The sequence below is a fragment of the Halictus rubicundus genome, chromosome 14 (assembly GCF_050948215.1).
Source record: "Halictus rubicundus isolate RS-2024b chromosome 14, iyHalRubi1_principal, whole genome shotgun sequence".
NCBI lineage: Eukaryota > Metazoa > Arthropoda > Insecta > Hymenoptera > Halictidae > Halictus > Halictus rubicundus.
Window position 1 is genome coordinate 8,272,565 of NC_135162.1, and position 17,794 is coordinate 8,290,358.

The following is a 17,794-nucleotide window of genomic DNA, read 5'->3' on the forward strand; positions in this document are numbered from 1 at the left end:
ATGTACCTGATTTCGACCTTGGCGCTTTATCGAACCAATACATCTCAGATGGAGCATACGGTTAAAATATTGTTTGAATATTAACCACAAATATTACCAGGCACATGTCTCATCATTAATCAGTGTACCATCATTGGTGTAACGGGTGTCGATAAAATGGAGGACTGTGGTAAATGTGCCTCATTTCGACCTTAGCCGTTTATCGTACCCATACATCTCAGATGCAGCATATGGTTCCTGGTCGAACCAAAACATTGTTCGAATATTATCAACAAATATTGCCAGGAATACCGCATCGTTCGTCGCTGTGACATTATTGACGAACATAGTGGGGGTCAATGGACTGAGAAACCGGAAGAATATACAAAATTGTATTTTTGTGGAAGGGCTGCGTAATTGCGCGGATTTCAGTTCTACAGTGCGTGCCCCCAACCCCCGCGTGGTTCGAGGAAGCGGTGTATATCGGTCCGGTAATGGAGCCTGTCGTGTTGCGTGGACGTCCTCGAACCCGGTGACCATACGTCCGTCGTGATACGTCATCTCCTTCCATCGTTGCTCTCCGGTGACGCTCTGTTTCTCTCCGGGATTTCCTCTCCTTCCCGCGTCCCATCGGTGTCTGTCTCTGTTGGTTACGGGTGGCGCTTGCTTGGCCGTGTTCCCGTTCCTCTCTCTTCATCCCGCGAATCCCTCCTGCCTCTCCTCACTCTCTCTCTCACTCTCTCTCTCTCTCACTCGCACTCTCGCGCTCTCTCTCTCTCCGTGGCATGCCAACCAACGAGTCGGGTCCGCTTTCGTTTTGTGCGCGCCGGGGCGGCGGTACATCAAAGCCTTCTAGTTCCCGCTCCGGCCTTTGACGGCTGCGTCGCGGCCGTTCGCTCAGTCATCGCTCGGTAGGCGAAGCCGGCACGCCGTGGATGAGCGGTCGCACGCGCGCGCGAATCCTCCCCGAAATTCGCGAGACACGTCGTCACCCGGAGAGTCGGTCCCGGGGACACGGAGAGGCACCTTGAGGACGACGGAGTCACCGGGTGGTGATTCGTCGCTCGCGAAGGGCCATGTCCCCCCGCGGCAAGTGTACCTGCGGCGCCAGCAAGCTCGCGGTTCCAAAGAGGGGCGGACGCCTCGTCGGAGGACACAACAACAACAACAACAACAACAACAATCATAATCATCGTCATCATCGATTCGCCGAGGACCCGTCACGGAACCCGTCCAGCAGAACGATCGCCAACAGCACAGCCAATAAGTCCGTGGCGGCGTGCGAGGGTCGATCGTCGTCGGAGCCGCGCATGCGCCGCACCGAGATTATTCAGCCCCGTGAAAACGGCTTCCGCCAGCATAGATGCCAGACCAAACGCTGTACTGATCACGCCAGCCCGTCCAACGACCGGGTCAGAGACACGGCACCATGTCTCCGCCAGAACCATGGCGACGTGTCCTCCTCGACGCATCTGTCCTTCTCGTCGGACGCGTGCTTCGGGGGCTGCGCCTCTCCGCCTTCGACCGCCTCCTCGCCAACGTACGACACGGCGTACATCGCCCGGGAGAAACCAGCCTCCGACGAACCCAGATACGAGGTCAGGTTCGAGGCGAGTCCCGAGGACAGGTCCGCGGAGTCTAGACACAGTGACCAGGACAGGCTAAGGAATCGTAGGCTCGAGGGACAGCGTGCCACCAGGTCAAGGTTCGACAGAGACTCCCCGGAAAACTGTTCCGCCATCTGTGCTCCCTCGTCCACCATATCCTCGTCGTCCTCATCCTTCTCGTCGGTGTCGACCACGTCGGAGACGATCGCCGACTCTGCTCACGCGAACCCCAGAAACTCCTCCCAGGTCTCGGAAGTCGAGGCTCTGAGGAGCGTCCTGGAGGGTTACAGCCGTGACCGCATCTACCTCGCACATGTGTCCTTCCTGGATTGGCGGGACCTGCCGGGATGTCATCGGGGCGCCACCGTCGGCCCAGCTGGCAACGCCGAGAGAGTGTGGGTGGTGGGGGCCGCTGATCACGAAGGACACCATCGAACCAGACTGCTGGTGACCGGCCGCCACTGGCGGCCCCGTTGCCTCAGACGTGTAAACATGCTGAGCCAACCGGTTATCTACGCTGGCGGCGGAAGAGGCTCCCTCACCGTCGATCTCTTCCTATGGTGGTTCCACAAGGAGTTCGCGGTGACAGCGATGGCGATGCACCCGGACGGCGCGGTCCTCGTCGCGGAAATCGCGGACTACTTGCCCCCGGAGGCCGACTGCGTCGCCGCCGGCGGGCTGGTCCGGTTGTTGATCGTGCCGAAGGATTACCTGGAGACGAGGATCGTGATCAAAGAGCTGAGAGTCAGGCTGGCCACCGGTGTCCTCTCCAGGGCCTCCTACGGTGTCTACCAGAGAACCGAGGACGAGTCTCTGTTCGCCTACCTGAGACGGTTCACCCTGAAGGAAGCGTTCGCCGACCTCCACAAGGCCTGGCTGAGCGTACGCTCGGAAACGTTCGCCAGGAGTTGGATCCTGGAGGACAATTCCGTCGGCTGTACGAATCCCGGGCTGAGTTTGTCGCCGAGGGTCCAGGTGTTGGCCGACCACGAGAAGGATCGGTTGTTGTTGATGAAGTTGCAGAGCCTGGCGCGGGAAGTGGGTCTGGAGGTCAGCGAGAAGGAGTTGGCCAAGTGGATCCTGGACGAGGAGAGCGAGCTGGCACGTTCGCCGAGGATCAAGGAGCTCGAGGAGGATCGTTGCTGCGTGAAGATCGAGGCTGAGGAGAGGTCGACCGATTACGAGGACGCCGACGAGGCCGAGGATGAGGACGCCGAAGACGAGCCGACCGCGAAAGAGACGGTCGGTCTGCTGTCGAGGGTGCTGACTTGGATGGAAAGGGAGCCTCTCGATCCAGGACTGTTACTCGCCGTCAGATCGATGCGCGATACCGCCGCACTCATGGTAAGCACCGACTGATAAGAGACAACCACTCGGGCTATCGATCGCAACCTGGAAGAGGGGGTAGAGAGAGAGAGGGGACCGACCTTGTCTCGGCGTGGTGGCCAGATTGAACTAATTCTCATCCGTCGCTCAGACTCTCAGGAAAAAGGTGGAAAGGGTCAAAAGGACCCGGGAGATGGGTCGCGCGAGAACGCTCGAGGGTCACTTGAATTCGGCGATACACCCCCGCAGACGGAAAAGCCGAACGAACCCCTCGAACCGGTTCGAGGAGCACGCGCGCCGCCCGTCTTTGCAAATTAATGCTACCAGGCTCCTCGTCCTCGATAAGCTCCCCCCAACCCCCACCCTCGAGGGTTTATTGAATTGTATAATATATCTCCTCTCTCCCGAGGGCTTTTTACCCTGTCTCCTGATCCTGGTCCAGGCTGCGGAGACCGGATGGAAATGAGGCTAATGTCTATGTTAAACAGCCCCGAGGATGGCGAACGGTACTACAACGCGATCAAAGAACTCGATCCCGTGGCAGATCGTTAAATCCGAGTCGCTCTGTTTATTTCACGGAGATTGCTGTCGTTAACGTTTCCGTCTAGGATAGATGACGTCTCCACTGCGACAGGCTACAGTTCCCGTAGACGTTGCATAATCGTCTTGTCGTGAAAGCGGATTGCGATCGAGTATGACATGTAGACATTAGAAGAATCGAACGATGTCACATTGAATGATGGTACAAGATGAGCTGTTTTAATTTGGAAAAATATTTATTTTTTTGCCTGACGATTCTATTTCGCGTGAATACTAGTCGAATCCACGGTCTAATTAATAATGAAATACGCCTAGCAACTTAGGTTTTTTGTTTTGCGAAGCCCCCAGGGTGTCCCAAAAATGTATTTCCTTGGAAGAGGTAATTCCTCAGATGATTTGAAGCAACTTTTTCCTTTGCGAAAATATTCTCCGCCGCTTGGTTAACGAGTTATTCGCGAAAAACGCGGACCAATCAGAACGCGGCTACAGCGGACGGACCCCGGCTCGACCAATGCCAACGCCACGCTCAGCGGGGCCTGCCGGCGGGGCGGAGTCCGTCCGCTGTGTCCGCGCTCTAATTGGCTCCTGTTTTTCGTTGATATCTCCTGAACGAAGCCACGGAGAAAATTTTCGTAAAGGAAAAAATGATTCCAAATGACCTTAGGAATGACCTCTTTTAAGAAAATACAAAATTTGTTGGCCACCCTGTATGAGTACGACTAGAAGATTGCTGGTTAGTGAGAAATAATAATTTGAACGAGTGCACGCAATCATTCTAATGAAAATACGATCCGATTGTCAGTGGTTAGCTCTGATGAATATCTCGGCGCCGAGCGAATTAGAGGCGGTTTTATAACAACGCTATCGATCATGCTGCAGAAGGAAAATATTAATTCGTGTCACGCAAACACCTGTCGACGCCGCCTCGCTCCGAGGCTTCCGAGGCATCCGTTAATTAATTGATAATCCTCGGCGGACTGCTAATTAGCTGGTCACATTAACGGAGCATTAATAAACGTGTTATTAATTACTTGATAACGATAATGCTAGGCTATCACGCGACTCTATAATGTCCGAGCTATTCACCTACGGTAGTTAAAACTATGAAAAATTGTTGCAATCTATAGCCTCTCCAAGACAAATATAATGAAGAAGACATCAACATGCTTCCTTTGTTAACACTGAACCTACCACGGTGTCGCATTACCGGTTTTATATTTCACATTTATTGCAATTATACAAATTCATTTATGGAAAATAATGGAATAAATTTTATACAGCAACATTTACCAGTTACTTTTAATGCTTAGGTTTAGTGTCAACTATGTGGCAAATGGAACTCTGTAGCACTAAAATGGCTACCACGTGCGTTTGTTTACTAATAGCGAATAACTTTGATTCAAGAATCTCTGTAAATAAATCTTCCTTTAATTAAAAACTTGTAATCATCAAGTTTGATATACATAGACTGCGGATCTTTATGCAAAATAAACATTTTCATGAATTGTGAGAAACAGGAGCTAAGTAGAAAATTGTTTTTTAATCATTTTGACTAATTAGAAAATTGATACTGATGGTATTCTCTTCGAGTTTCTGTGATGAATTGTTATAAGAAACTTCAGTAACATGTCTAAGTGGGTTGCAAATTTACAGTGATTTTGATAGTACTGTCGCCTTCATTTATGACAAACTGCGTTCTCTTTAAACTTCTAGGACCCTGATAACCTGCGGATTTTGTTATGCAAAATAAAAAGTCCCTGGAACAAAATAAAAATTGATCTCCCTCCTTAATAGATTTAACAGATGGAAAATAATATTCCATAAATTCTGGTATTTTCACTGTTCTGTATGTCTCCTACCCATTTTGTACAGTGATTTCTCTATATATGTCGCCAAGGCCTGGATGATAAATGACGTGGAATTATCCCCAGTACCGTGGGGTATACCCTGGGGCTCCGGACGCCCAGGAGTGTAAACATAAAACGGCTCGGGCATGTCTCCTAGACGATATATGTCACTGTCAAGCCCCGTGTTGTTGACATATATCGAGAATTGACTGTATTATGCTGACTGAACGCATGGAAAATATATGAGTTCTAAATTCTGGTATTTTCACTGCATTTCTCCCACCGATTTTTGTCATAAACGCTGTCATGAATTTATTAGACGAAGAGAGGGGGGATTGGAGCAAGGACTGATGATTATTTTGATTTTTGTTCGCAGGCGAGCAAGATGGGCCTCGCAGGGACGCATCCGAGCGGGTTGCCGTTCTTCTGTCCAAACGGGGACCATCTGACTCAACCACCACCAGCCCATATGGGGATTCCACCTTATGGGACGTTGGATGCGGGCAAAGCGGCCGCAGCGGCCGGTGAGTACTGGTCATCAGCCACCCCTGGACAACCATCACCCACCCACCCCGAACACTGGAAACGTCTTCTAGCTGCGGCAGCCTCCACAGGTTAGCTCCTCCCCGAGGTTCCTCGATTGGTCCTTGATCCTCTGATGTAACGTCCTGCTCTTCTCCGCGGTGATCATCCCCCTTCCCTGTTGAGCCACAAGGATGGAGGACACTCTCTATGGTCTACGATCTTTTCGGCGAAAAACCTGCCTCTTTCTCGGAGATCAATCTCGATTATCGTCCACCGTTAATCACTATACTCAGACCTCTAGACTCTAAGGAGCATTCAAACGCTTCGCATTCTTGCTCGACAGACTTCGTGTTATTGTTTCTGGTTTTTTCTTTTAGCCCCTTGTTTTTCAGATGGACATTCATTCGTTGATTATTGATCGATATTCATTTTTGGGGGAAACTCCCTCGGGCGATTCCAAAGTGCAGCAAAGTCTTGATCTAAGCACAGTTCTCGGTGAGACGTATTCACTCAGTGACATACATCGTGTAGGAATACTATTTTCCTGTGACCTCGTCGAACGTAGAAAATCGGGGTGTGCTCCCAAACGGAGGGGATAGGCGAACTGACTAAGATCGTGTAGCTCCGGTCGGCTTAGATCGAGGCTTTACTGCAAATGGTTACTAATTTTGGAAGTCTCTTTCCCCCCTCTCTCTCTCTCTATCTCTATCTCTATCTCTCTCTGTTTTTCTCTCTCTCTCTCTCTCTCTCTCTCTCGCTCGGACAATTTAAATGGTTGAGTATTATTTGTCTCGGATGTCTTAATTTTGTCAATGACTGCTTCGAGCGCAACGGAGTGTGTCTTTGTTGTAATATGACTACAGAAAGAGAGAAGAATTGGTGACACGACTTTTCTTATTGTTGCTCATGGTTTCTCGAATTGCTCGTGTCCTACCTGTTCTGTTAATTTAATTATGCATATAGGTCTAGTGACGATTTTATGGAAAGAAGCATGTTTTTCAGTGGTGTAAGGGTTGATTGGTAAATTTAATTGGTACACTTTGAACACGCGGGTTGGCTCAACAAATGGTGGTAGTAGCTAAGGTGGAGGTTGCTCTCGCGTTCCCTATGTTGTCTGCGCTGACATGTACAGTGAATTCTCGATATATGTCAACAACACGGGTCTCGCCGGTGTCATGTATCGTGTAGGGGACACACTCCTAGGCGTCCGAGGCCACTCGAGCTTAGTGGCCCCACACGGGGTATACTCCGCGGCAGTGGGGGTAATTCCGCGTCATTTATCGCCCAGGCCTTGGCGACATATATCGAGAGATCACTGTACATTCGACTTTCAGATGGACGAAACGTGCAAGGAATCGAATACTCAATGTTCCAATCGAGTGAAAGAGTTGTCGGAAAGCGTGCCTTAATTTCGACGAATATTGTTGCGATGAAAATAGCTGAATGTCGAAACCTGCCGACGCGAATTCGAACCTCCCACGCGTTCTTGCGAAAATTCAAACAACGAGATCAAACAATAAAATCAGTCGGGATAAAATGGCGAGTGTACACTCGACATTCCGATATTTTCCGTCCACGAAATTGATCAAAATGTAAATGTTAACGAAATGAATCTTAAATATTGGAATTCATCCGGGGTATTACTGCGCCGGGTGCCGGTTTACACTTTAATCGATTATGATTGCTCAAAGGGTCCAACGCAGTTCGCGTATGTTTCTGCAAAAAATATATGCGCGATACGTTTTGCTCTCTCCCCTCCCCCCCGCCTCCCCCTCTCTCTCGCTCTCTCGATGATATCACGTTTGAATCAATAATTCGTTCGGGAACTTGAGCCGCTGGTGTCGGCGCAAATATTGACAACCCTCTCGAATTGTAATTGATGGAATACTTCTGGTCTCTTCTGGTATCGTTTCACCGATCCGCGCAAATATCAACACCCACGTCATATTTTATACATGCGAGGAATATCAACATGATTTCGTCTATGGCGGAACAACGACCCACTGCAGGAACGTTTCCAATAATTCGGAATAATCGAAGTTACGTTTCTCTTGCTACGGTAGACGTTCCAAAATACAATTCCAAATTTACACAAAAGAACGTTGGATTACATAATTCTGTGACGTAGTCCTAAATTTTTTAGCTTACGAGGACATCCTACCAGCAAATAGAAAAAATTAGGAAACGGTCATTTAGATACAGTGATTTCTCGATATATGTCGCCAAGGCCTGTACGATAAAAGTCGCGGAATTATCCCCACTACCACACTAGAGTAAACATAGCAGCGCTCGTGTGTGTGTCCTGGACGATACTTGTCGCTGGCGAGACCCGCGTTGTTGACATATATCGAGAATTCGCTGTAAATGACGACCGGCGACGGTATAAATTTTCATCTGGTTTCAGCGTAACTCGAGTAATCCCGGGTTCAAGGGTTCAGCAATGCTACCTTGGTCTTGAATAAGCGTTTCCATTGACCGTGCTCTCGCCGCGAATTAAAAAAGAGTCCTCGGTGGAGTCCGTTGTTGGTAGCCGTGCAAACATTGATATTTCAGCAGGCTCCTAATTGAAGGAATATTTCTTATCGAGTCAAGGGTCTGAGCCGATGCCGCGGCTCGAACGAGGGATGTGAAGAGGCCGAGGCGTCCCCAGAGGGTAAAATACAGGGAAAACGAAGGAGAGAGAGAGAGAGAGAGAAAGGAGAGGAGAGTGGCGAGGGAGGGGAGGAGGGCGAGAGAGAGAGAGAGAACGGAAGTGGCGGTGGGATAAGAGAGAGAAGAGAGGCTCGCGAACTGGCGTCAAGTAGGAGAATAAGAGGAGGACTCACCATTAGGCTAATCAGCCAGGCATGCAGCCTCCCTCTGGCGCCGGGTCAAGGGGGTTTCAACCTGCCTCTCTATTTCTACAGCTTCTCTCCTTCCTACGAACGTTGCGCACGCCTCCGAGACCATCCTCCAACCCTGAGGAAACCCCTGACTATCATCTTTGTGCGTCGGTGTGGATTAACAATCGATCGACGATCCGCTTCGGCGATTCATCAGCCCGGTACCGTGACAGGTCACGTGGACCCACAGTCTTCATTATCCTCATCTACGCGAAAGCCGGACCGTAATTACTAGACCGCGGATCTTTGTGCAGAATATAAATTTTCATAACATCCACAGTCTAGTGATTACGTTGACGATTGAGATAGACTAGACATCTGTACAAGTTGGAGAAAGCAGCTGCAATCATCAGCAGTAACACGGAGCTTATAGATCCGGACCAATACGACTTAAGTATCTAATGACAAATGTTATTTAATGGCAATACTCTCGTGGTTTTATTTATTTCTTCGTGAAACTTGCATGGGAATGTTCCTGACACTTTTACGATTAAAACGATACCCAACACGATACAGTTTCGTTTACGAGTGTTTGTGTAATCCACGGTATAGTGGAACCTCTACTATCCGAACTTATCGCCTCGATTTTAAGGAGATTCTTGGAGACGCTTTTAGAATGTGTTCCGGTAGGAGTTTTTCGGCGTTCGAGGGCTTAAATTGAAGGCGAAGAGAGGCACTTTCTGATGGGGGCAATTAGGTTTCGATATAACACTGCCTGTCTATATTTTTCCGGCGAATAATACAAATTGGATTGAAAAATTGGGCTACACGACGAACTAGTGTATGCCACAATAAACACCGCTGAGTCAGCCGACAATTTTTCCAGCGAATAATAAAGATTGAATTGACAAATTGAATTGGTGTCTACCGTCTGCCGTGTTGAAGAGGTAGCTGATGAACCAGCGTGTGCAAAAATAGGCACAGCTAAGTCAGGCTAGATCGTTTGCAACTGTGCGTTTCGTCTAAACTCGTCGCTTAGATAATAATTCGTGCCGCGGACGCAACAAAGGGACATCCTCATCGTGGAAAGCCGTAGTCCCCGTCGACTTTCAAAGATGTCCGCCGTTTCCGGCGTCGATAACTCTAATTACGGTCCATTAATCCGCCAGGCGAAGGGTCTCACAATAAAATCCTTGAAACTGAAGAATTCTAATTCAGTTCGGGTGGTGTAGTCGTCGTCGGAGCTACTTCTCGGAGGGTTCGGGGTATCTTTTCACCTCTGCGGAGTCACGACCAGGAAGAGAGAAAAAGAGAAAGAGAGGAATGGAGAGGATGAAGAAGAGGGGTAGTTGGGACGTATTTGCGCGCGCGCTATCTTTCTCTCCTCTCGTTCTGCCTCGGGCCTGGCCGCCCCCCGCCCCCCTCGTCGCCCCTGTCCCTAGAATATGTAGATGGGGTTGATAGCGTTTATGCACAACTACGAGTTCGTACGGCGGCTCGGGTTCTTTGTCTTGCAAACGAGCGAGCATTTTACCCCCACCCGTGTCCCGCGGACCCTCCGGCTTCCTTCCTCCATCCCCCTCGGAGTTTCACCCTCGGTTTGCATCCCTCCGTCGCTCTCCGAACGACAGTCTTCCCTATCTTTCCCTCCTTCTGCTACCCCTCCACCCCTTCCCCAGAGAGCAGAGGTGGCGGCACCGACTTCCATCCCTCTCTCGTTCAGACCCTCCCCTAACTTCTCCGCCTATTCATCTTCTTCCGTCTTTCCCGCTCCAACGTCCACCTTTCTCTCTTTCTGCTCGCGATTCCGAATGCTTCTCTCTCCATCTCACCCTCTCTCTCTCTCTCCCTGTCTCTCCGAGAGTTTCCACGGTGGTTCCAGCCCCCTCGTGTCTACCCACCCCCAACCCCTTGGTGCCGCGCACGGATCTCTCCCGCTTCCACGAATATATTTCTAATTAGCTCCACTTTTCGATCTCCGCCGCGTGTTTATTTCAGGATTCCGTGGAGAAGAGCAGACGCGAGAAGGGAGGAGGAGGTAAGGGAGCGAGAGGGAGAGGGAGAGGGACCGCGATTCCCGGTATGAAACGCCGGCAGTCCGCCATTGATCCGCTTAATTTTTCTCTTCTCTAGTCGGCCGACCCCCCTTCCCCTCCTCCCCACCCCCCTCCCCACCGCCACCCCTACGAAGCCCTCTCTCCACAGCCCCCGGCGATCTCCTTTTTTCGCGATTATGAGGCGTTCCTCCTTCTCGCCGATTTTGCTGCGATCCCCCCCCCCGCCGTACATTTTTTAATCTACCCGCTTTTGTGCCGGCTCGGTTTCCCTCGAAAACACTTACCAATTACTGGAATGCCTCGCTCTGTGTCACCGAGAAACGGAAAATTTGTCCCCCGTACCGTAGGCCCGCGAATCTCGAAGATGGCAGCTTGATTGCTGAGCACCGGAACGCGATCCGATCGCGAGACAATAGTAATTTAATGACAATGCTTGGTTTTATTTATTGCTTTGTAACACTTCGCTGAAGAGCGTAGACTATCCTACGAAAGAGTACTGCTGTATGCCAGCCGAAACTTGTAGACGAAGCTTTGAACATAGAGAGAAATGGGTGTCAATATTTTCGAAAATGTCATAGAACTTTTTTGTTTATAATTATCTTTCGATGAAACCTTTCGTCAGCATATGCCTGACACATTTCCGGTTAAAACGACACCAAACACGATACAGTTTGGCTCAGAAATGTCCGATTAATCCACGGTAAAGTGGAACCTCTGCTATCCGAACCGACCGTCTCGATTTCAAGGAGATTCTTCGAGACGATTTTAGAATGCGTTCCGGTGGGAATTTTTCGATGTTCGAGGGCTCAAATTAAAGGGGAAGGAGAGCGCTCTGCGATGATTGCGATCAGGTTTGAAAAGCACGACGAGAACCTGTGGAATCTGCGTTTCAAGCTGGATCACTCCCTCGGGCGTCCGAATGGAACACTTGAATGTATCTTGATTATCACCGGTACCATCACCATAATTCGAACTTGACTTTCTCCCCACGTTGCCGTCGACGATCCCACGATTACACGGCTCCCCGTAGATCGGTTAAAGTCGCCAATCTGGTTGAACGATGATGCAACAAATTCCGAAACAGAAGGGAGGACGCTGTTGAGGGTGGCAATTTCCCAACGCGTCGAGGTCCAATTCCAGATCAATCGTCCTTGGGGAAACGGGCCTAAAGCCACAACCGTCCCTTTCTCAAAGGGGTGCAACAAATCCCGATATTTCTTGAACAACTTCTCTCCTCCGGGAGGAATTACTTAAGACATCATCCCCTCTCGGTTCCCCGTCGTAGGACGATTCATTTACATTCTACCATGAAAGGGGTGGCACAGAGAAGTCTCGGGGTGGGGGGGGGGGGAGTATCCCGAAGTAACTAGGAAGAATCGAGGTCCCGGAAGAGGAGAGAGACGACGAGAATCGATATCGAGAGGGACCGGTTGCCGGATCCGCGACGGTTAGACGAGGGGACGCGGACGGGGGGGGGGGATGGTTTCTGAAATGCTCGCAGGAAAGGGTCGTTATCTGTCCAATATCGTGTACGAATAAGGTAAGGGACGAGAATTAGAAGCACGACGATCCCACCGTGTTGGATGGTAGGAGGAGAAGAAGGTGGATGTAAGGGAGAGGTAAAAAGGGGGTGGTCGGGGGTGGGAGGGAGGGAGGGAGTGAAGGCAGAGAGAAGGTGGAAGGACGGCGGAGGTGGATTGAAAGGGGTGGCTCGTAATATCCTGGCGAGTCCGCGGGCTCCGTCATGTGTGCTTAATCACTTTCCAGTCGACTCGGCAGTCTGCAACCCCATTATCGGGGTCTCACCACCCGGAAAATTACTCTTTTATTCTCGAACAACTCGAGCTCCCGGTGTTCCGTACACCGCGATCATTCTCTGTCTTTCCAACCTGCAGCCTTCTCGTCCTTCATCATCCCTCTGCTCCGACGACTTCGATGGTTTTCGACTTTTTTCCCTCCGAGGGAGAGAGAGAGAGAGAGAGGGGAGGGGAGGGGGGAGAGAGAGAGAGAATCACGGTTCTGTGTCTATTTCGCTCTATTAGAGACTATCGTTAGCATTTACTCGGCCGTGGTTTCTCCGACGTGCGTGTCTCGATGAGGGAGGAAACGCGCGCAGGATTTCGACAAAGGGATGCTCCAACGTGAACACGATTCACCGGGCGGCCCCCGACTATCTTCAAGTTTTAATTGGTCTTCCGATTGGTCGCGAAACCGGCGCGGTTTTTCTTAGTTCGGGGAGTGGTTTGCGGATTTTTAGGGAAGCCATATTTTTTATTCGGTCGAGCGGGTTCGCCGGTTTTTTCTTTTTTTAGGATTAATTGCACGTTTTTATGTCATGGTCGGGTGACTTTTTTAGACCGGTTGACGCGTAACCGATCTTCCGACTCCAGTCCGGGTAGTCGAGAGATCGAGAGAGATCTCTTGGCTCGATTTCGGCCGATAGATTGATCGATAGGCGAGCTTGATTCTCGCTTGATTTGTGTTTAAATGGCGGATTTGAAGTAAAAATTGTTTGCGTCGATGGCAAGTGTACCGGGGCCAATGGGGCGAACAGTTTTCACAAGTGGCAACTAGACCGCGGATTTGAAGCATTTATGACAGAAATCTGGTTCGAGCTTGTCGACATCGTTGAAGGAGGAAAGAACCTATTTTCGGGCGCCTAACTCATTTAATCCTCTGAGCACGGTTCGAGTGTCGGTTGTGTCAAGAATGTGTATCGCCGGGAGCCTTTCTTCCTCCTCAGAGAATATAACCTGGAATCCTGTGTTCAATCTGGCCACTCGAGGGACACTCGAGATACTCTCGCAAGGAGGACACGTTCGAGTGGTATTTTAACACTCGAGCCGACGGAAAAGTGTGTTTACGAGCCACCCGATATAAAGATACCGCGGGCTGTCCCCCTTATCTGATTGCTCTGTCCATGCAAACCAAAATCGCGTTTATTTGAATCGATTATCTCGCTCGGGGACCGTTTTATCAGCCGAACTGTTGAACGCCACCGAACCGTTCGGATAACAGAGGTTCTACTGAAACGTGTATTAAACCGACAAATAAAACCGGACCTGTATCGTGTTGGGTATCATTTTAATCGGAAAACTGTCGGGAATACGATGGTGGAAGTGTCGTTCGAAAATAATTAACGACAAAAATGTTATATAACATTTTCGAGAGTGTTGTCACCGTTTTCCCTCGTTTTCTCTGTTTTCCAAGCTTCGTCCACAAGTTTCAGCTGGCGGACAGCAAGATTTAAGCGTTTCGCAACATAGTGTACAGTTTTGAGAGTACGTCACCAAAATTCCATCGAATTTGAAGGAGTTTGAAGATTGGATTTGCCAACTTTTGGCAATTTCGGTCCAGCGCGGAACACGTGCGGTGTTGTTTCACAAACAGAGGGTCGTAGACGGGGTATAGCGATCGGCTGGAGGCCGAGGACCGATCTCTTTACGGTCCAGGAACAGAGACGGTCGTTATCCATGGGGGTTGGGGAGTGGCCCTATCGCGGAAAACCACGCGTTGACCGATTTCGTGCAGGCGAACAGAGCCGAGGCTGGTGATTTGCGGAGAAACACGCCTCCCGGACATGTTCAACCGCGAAAAAGGAGTCTGAAGAGTAGTGGGTTCTGGGATAGGGTGGGTGCAGCAGGCGGAGGGGGCGGGGGTGTGTTGAAAGTGAAAAAAGAGTCCATCTATCCAGTCCATACGCCACAACGAGGACGATATAGAAAGAGGTGGCGGCGCAGAGGGGGCGGTCGAAGGGGGTAAAGTATTGGCCTCGTCAAGCGGTTTCAGGCTTGCCGATATTCCGGGCCGCTTCTCGTCGACTCTTATGAAGCCAATTACACTTTGCCTCGCCAAAGGCACCCCACTTATACCAGCCAGCCGACGTTTCTGGGGTTCTTCGGGGCCGATTCCGCAGCACGTACCCGGTCCATATTAGATACCGCTACTATAAAAGCTGCTGCCACCCCCTTTTCAATCGCTCTGCGTGTGTCTCCTTGCGTAATGACGATCGGACGCGCCGGGGTTGCAACTATTAGTGATCTTGGGTAATCCTGCTGCTGGAATTTGATACAGACACTGAACAAACAATGACGATGATCACTGGCAGCTGGGAATCCTCGCGAAGGCGATATTAAAAGGGGCTACTTTACTTGGGACATAGGCTGTCTTCAGATGTCCTGTTCTCAGAATCCACAGCAGCTACCAATTTTAGATTTCTTAAGCATTCGGTATCATGCTAGATGTGCAGTTTAGCCAAAGAGGGTCCTGACACGAACGAGATATCGAGCAGAAGAAATTATGCAAACCTATCAATGTCCTTCTTTGCTCAGCTTTAGCCTGCTGACAAAATGCTGTGCCAATCCGACGGTAGCGCAAATTTCAAAAAACCCTTTGGCTAAAATACGCGTTACCCTCCCTACTGAAAGCTGAAAAAATTCCAACCCTATCGATCCACTGCTTACCGAAAAAAAATGATCCATGTCTGTGAATACGCATATGACTTCTGGGTACGCATATCTTGAGCCTGCTGACAAGATACTGTGCCAATCGGTCTGTAGCTCGAATTTCAAAAAATCCTTCGGGTAAAATACGCGTTTCCCTCCCTACTGAATGCTGAAAAAATTCCAACCCGATCGATCCACTGCTTACCGAAATAAAATCATCCGAGTCCGTCAATACGCATACGACTTCTGGGTACTCATATCTTGAGCCTGCTGACAAGATGCTGTGCCAATCGGGCTGTAGCTCGAATTTCAAAAAATCCTTCGGGTAAAGTACGCGTTACCCTCCCTACTGAAAGCTGAAAAAATTCCAACCCGATCGATCTACTACTTACCGAAAAAAAATTATCCTAGTCCGTCAATACGCATATGACTTCTAGGTACGCATATCTTGACCCTGCTGACAAGATACTGTGCCAATCCAACTGTAGTGCAAATTTCAAAAAACCCTTTGGCTAAAATACGCGTTACCCTCCCTACTGAAAGCTGAAAAAATTCCAACCCTATCGATCCACTGCTTATCGAAAAAAAAATTATCGAAGTCTGTAAATACGTATATGACTTTTTGGTACTCTTACCTTGAGCCTGCTGACAAGATGCTGTGCCAATCGGGCTGTAGCTCGAATTTGAAAAAATCCTTCGGGTAAAATACGCGTTACCCTCCCTACTGAAAACAGAAAAAATTCCAACCCTATCGATCCCCTCCTTACCGAAAAAAATTATCCAAGTCTGTCAATAGGTATATGACTTCTTGGTACTCTTACCTTGAGCCTGCTGACAAGATGCTGTGCCAATCGGGCTGTAGCTCGAATTTCAAAAAATCCTTCGGGTAAAGTACGCGTTACCCTCCCTACTGAAAGCAGAAAAAATTCCAACCCGATCGATCCACTGCTCACCAAAAATGAACGAACACGAATTTGCCCAATTTTCAATGTACCCAAAACGTGTGGCCGTTTCTCTCGGTCGTTTCGATGAAAATGTTTTACAGCCGATCCAAGGTGTATATTCAACGAGCATCCTGATTTCTGTTACAGGTCTGACGAGGGCGCCGATGTATCCCTTCTCCGCGGGTCAATATCCGTACCCCATGCTTAGCCCGGAAATGACGCAAGTCGCCGCTTCCTGGTAAGTTCAATACACGCTTTCGCCGATTGAAAAACGTCACCGGCAAACAGCTCCGATGATGAATCTCATCTTTGTCTTCCGAGAGGGTTTTACGGGGATCGATCTTCTCCCACCCGGAACGCTTCTTCTGCTCGGATAAAAGGAACGATTAAAACCCATACACGTGCACCGGCATCAACTCTCTTCCTTTCCTCTCTCTCTCTCTCCCTCTCTCTGTCTCTCTCATGCTCGCGCACGTGCAGACTCGAATTAACGATTCCGCGAACCGTTCCGCCGGTGGGAGTTCATTAATCTCGTTACCGCGAGATAATCCGGCAGGTTGATTGGAATTTTTATTCCGAAGGCTAGACACCGATTAGCCAGATTCCGCGATTTTTTGTATCGGGAAAACTGTGGAACGAAGAACAAGTATTCGGACTTTGAGTGGAAGGGTAAAAATGGAGAAGCCGGGGGGTGGGAAACGGGGGATGGGGAACGTCACAGGGCGAACCGTTCTGATTTCAATACACTTTTGCAGTAATAAAGTCCGCGATTGGATGCCAAGTGCCCCGATTTGCATCGTAAACGCTCGGTTTTGCGCGCTCAGTCGTTGATCCCCCCCCCCCCCCCCCCCCACAAACTAACGACTGCTACCATCTTTGGCACGCGATTTTTATTATTTGGCCAGCGGTAATTCTTCCTCCGTCAAAGTTCCCTTCCTGTCGCGTCGGGAAACCTGTGGAATAAATAAATACGCAATTATTCTTCGGTCAAGCGCACGTAAAAATCGTGCAAGCTCTAATAAATTCGGTCCCATAATTCCTCTTCGCCTTACACGTCTTCAGCAGTTGGTCAGACGTTACTTTCCGAATCATCGTGTGCGCTCAGACTGCGGATTTATGACAAAAATCAGTGGGTGTAATTTGAAGTAGCAAATATACAGTGATCTCTCTATATATGTCGCCAAGGCCTGGACGATAAACGTCACGGAATTATCCCCACCGCGGGGTGTACCCCGTGAGGGGCCTCGGACGCTGAGGAGTGTAAACACGGCTAGGGTATGTCTCCTGGACGATATATGTCGCTGGGAAGACCCGTGTTGTTGACATATATCGAGAATTCACTGCATTCGAAAAATTTAAGCGTACTATCGTATTATTTTCAATCTGCTAAACGTAATAAGAACGAATACAAGTTTCTATTTGTCAAACAATTTTATTTTGCATAAGGGTCCGCAGTCTACGATTGAGCAACATTTGGCACGCGTTTGTGGCACAAATCAAAAAGCTTCCGAAGTGTCCAAGCGTCTGATGGCCGAGGGTTAATAGCCAGGGGTGGGATTCCCTATTCGTATCCCGTTTCTTCGAGGAAAAAATCAGAACGGCCATCCCTCTCTCTGATTTGGCCGGCCGGTCATCCTCTCAGTTCCGGTCTATTAGAGCTAACCACCGTCGTCGTTGGTGTTCGGAGACGCTATATAACACA

The 17,794-nt window shown here is 49.5% G+C and overlaps 1 protein-coding gene across 4 annotated transcripts in view; it reads left to right on the forward strand.

The window, feature by feature from the left end:
• LOC143360890 (protein pangolin, isoforms A/H/I/S) overlaps positions 1-17,794 on the forward strand; it is a 364,982-nt gene that overhangs the window by 321,744 nt on the left and 25,444 nt on the right. For 2 of the 4 annotated variants that reach the window (XM_076800063.1, XM_076800064.1), the window contains exons 4-5: positions 5,676-5,913; positions 16,240-16,330. In XM_076800063.1, coding sequence (XP_076656178.1) covers positions 5,676-5,913; positions 16,240-16,330 — 329 coding nt within the window. Of the gene's footprint in view, positions 1-2,063; positions 2,931-5,675; positions 5,914-16,239; positions 16,331-17,794 lie in introns of those variants that run through there. The other 2 variants (XM_076800062.1, XM_076800066.1) reach the window with 2 other exon arrangements.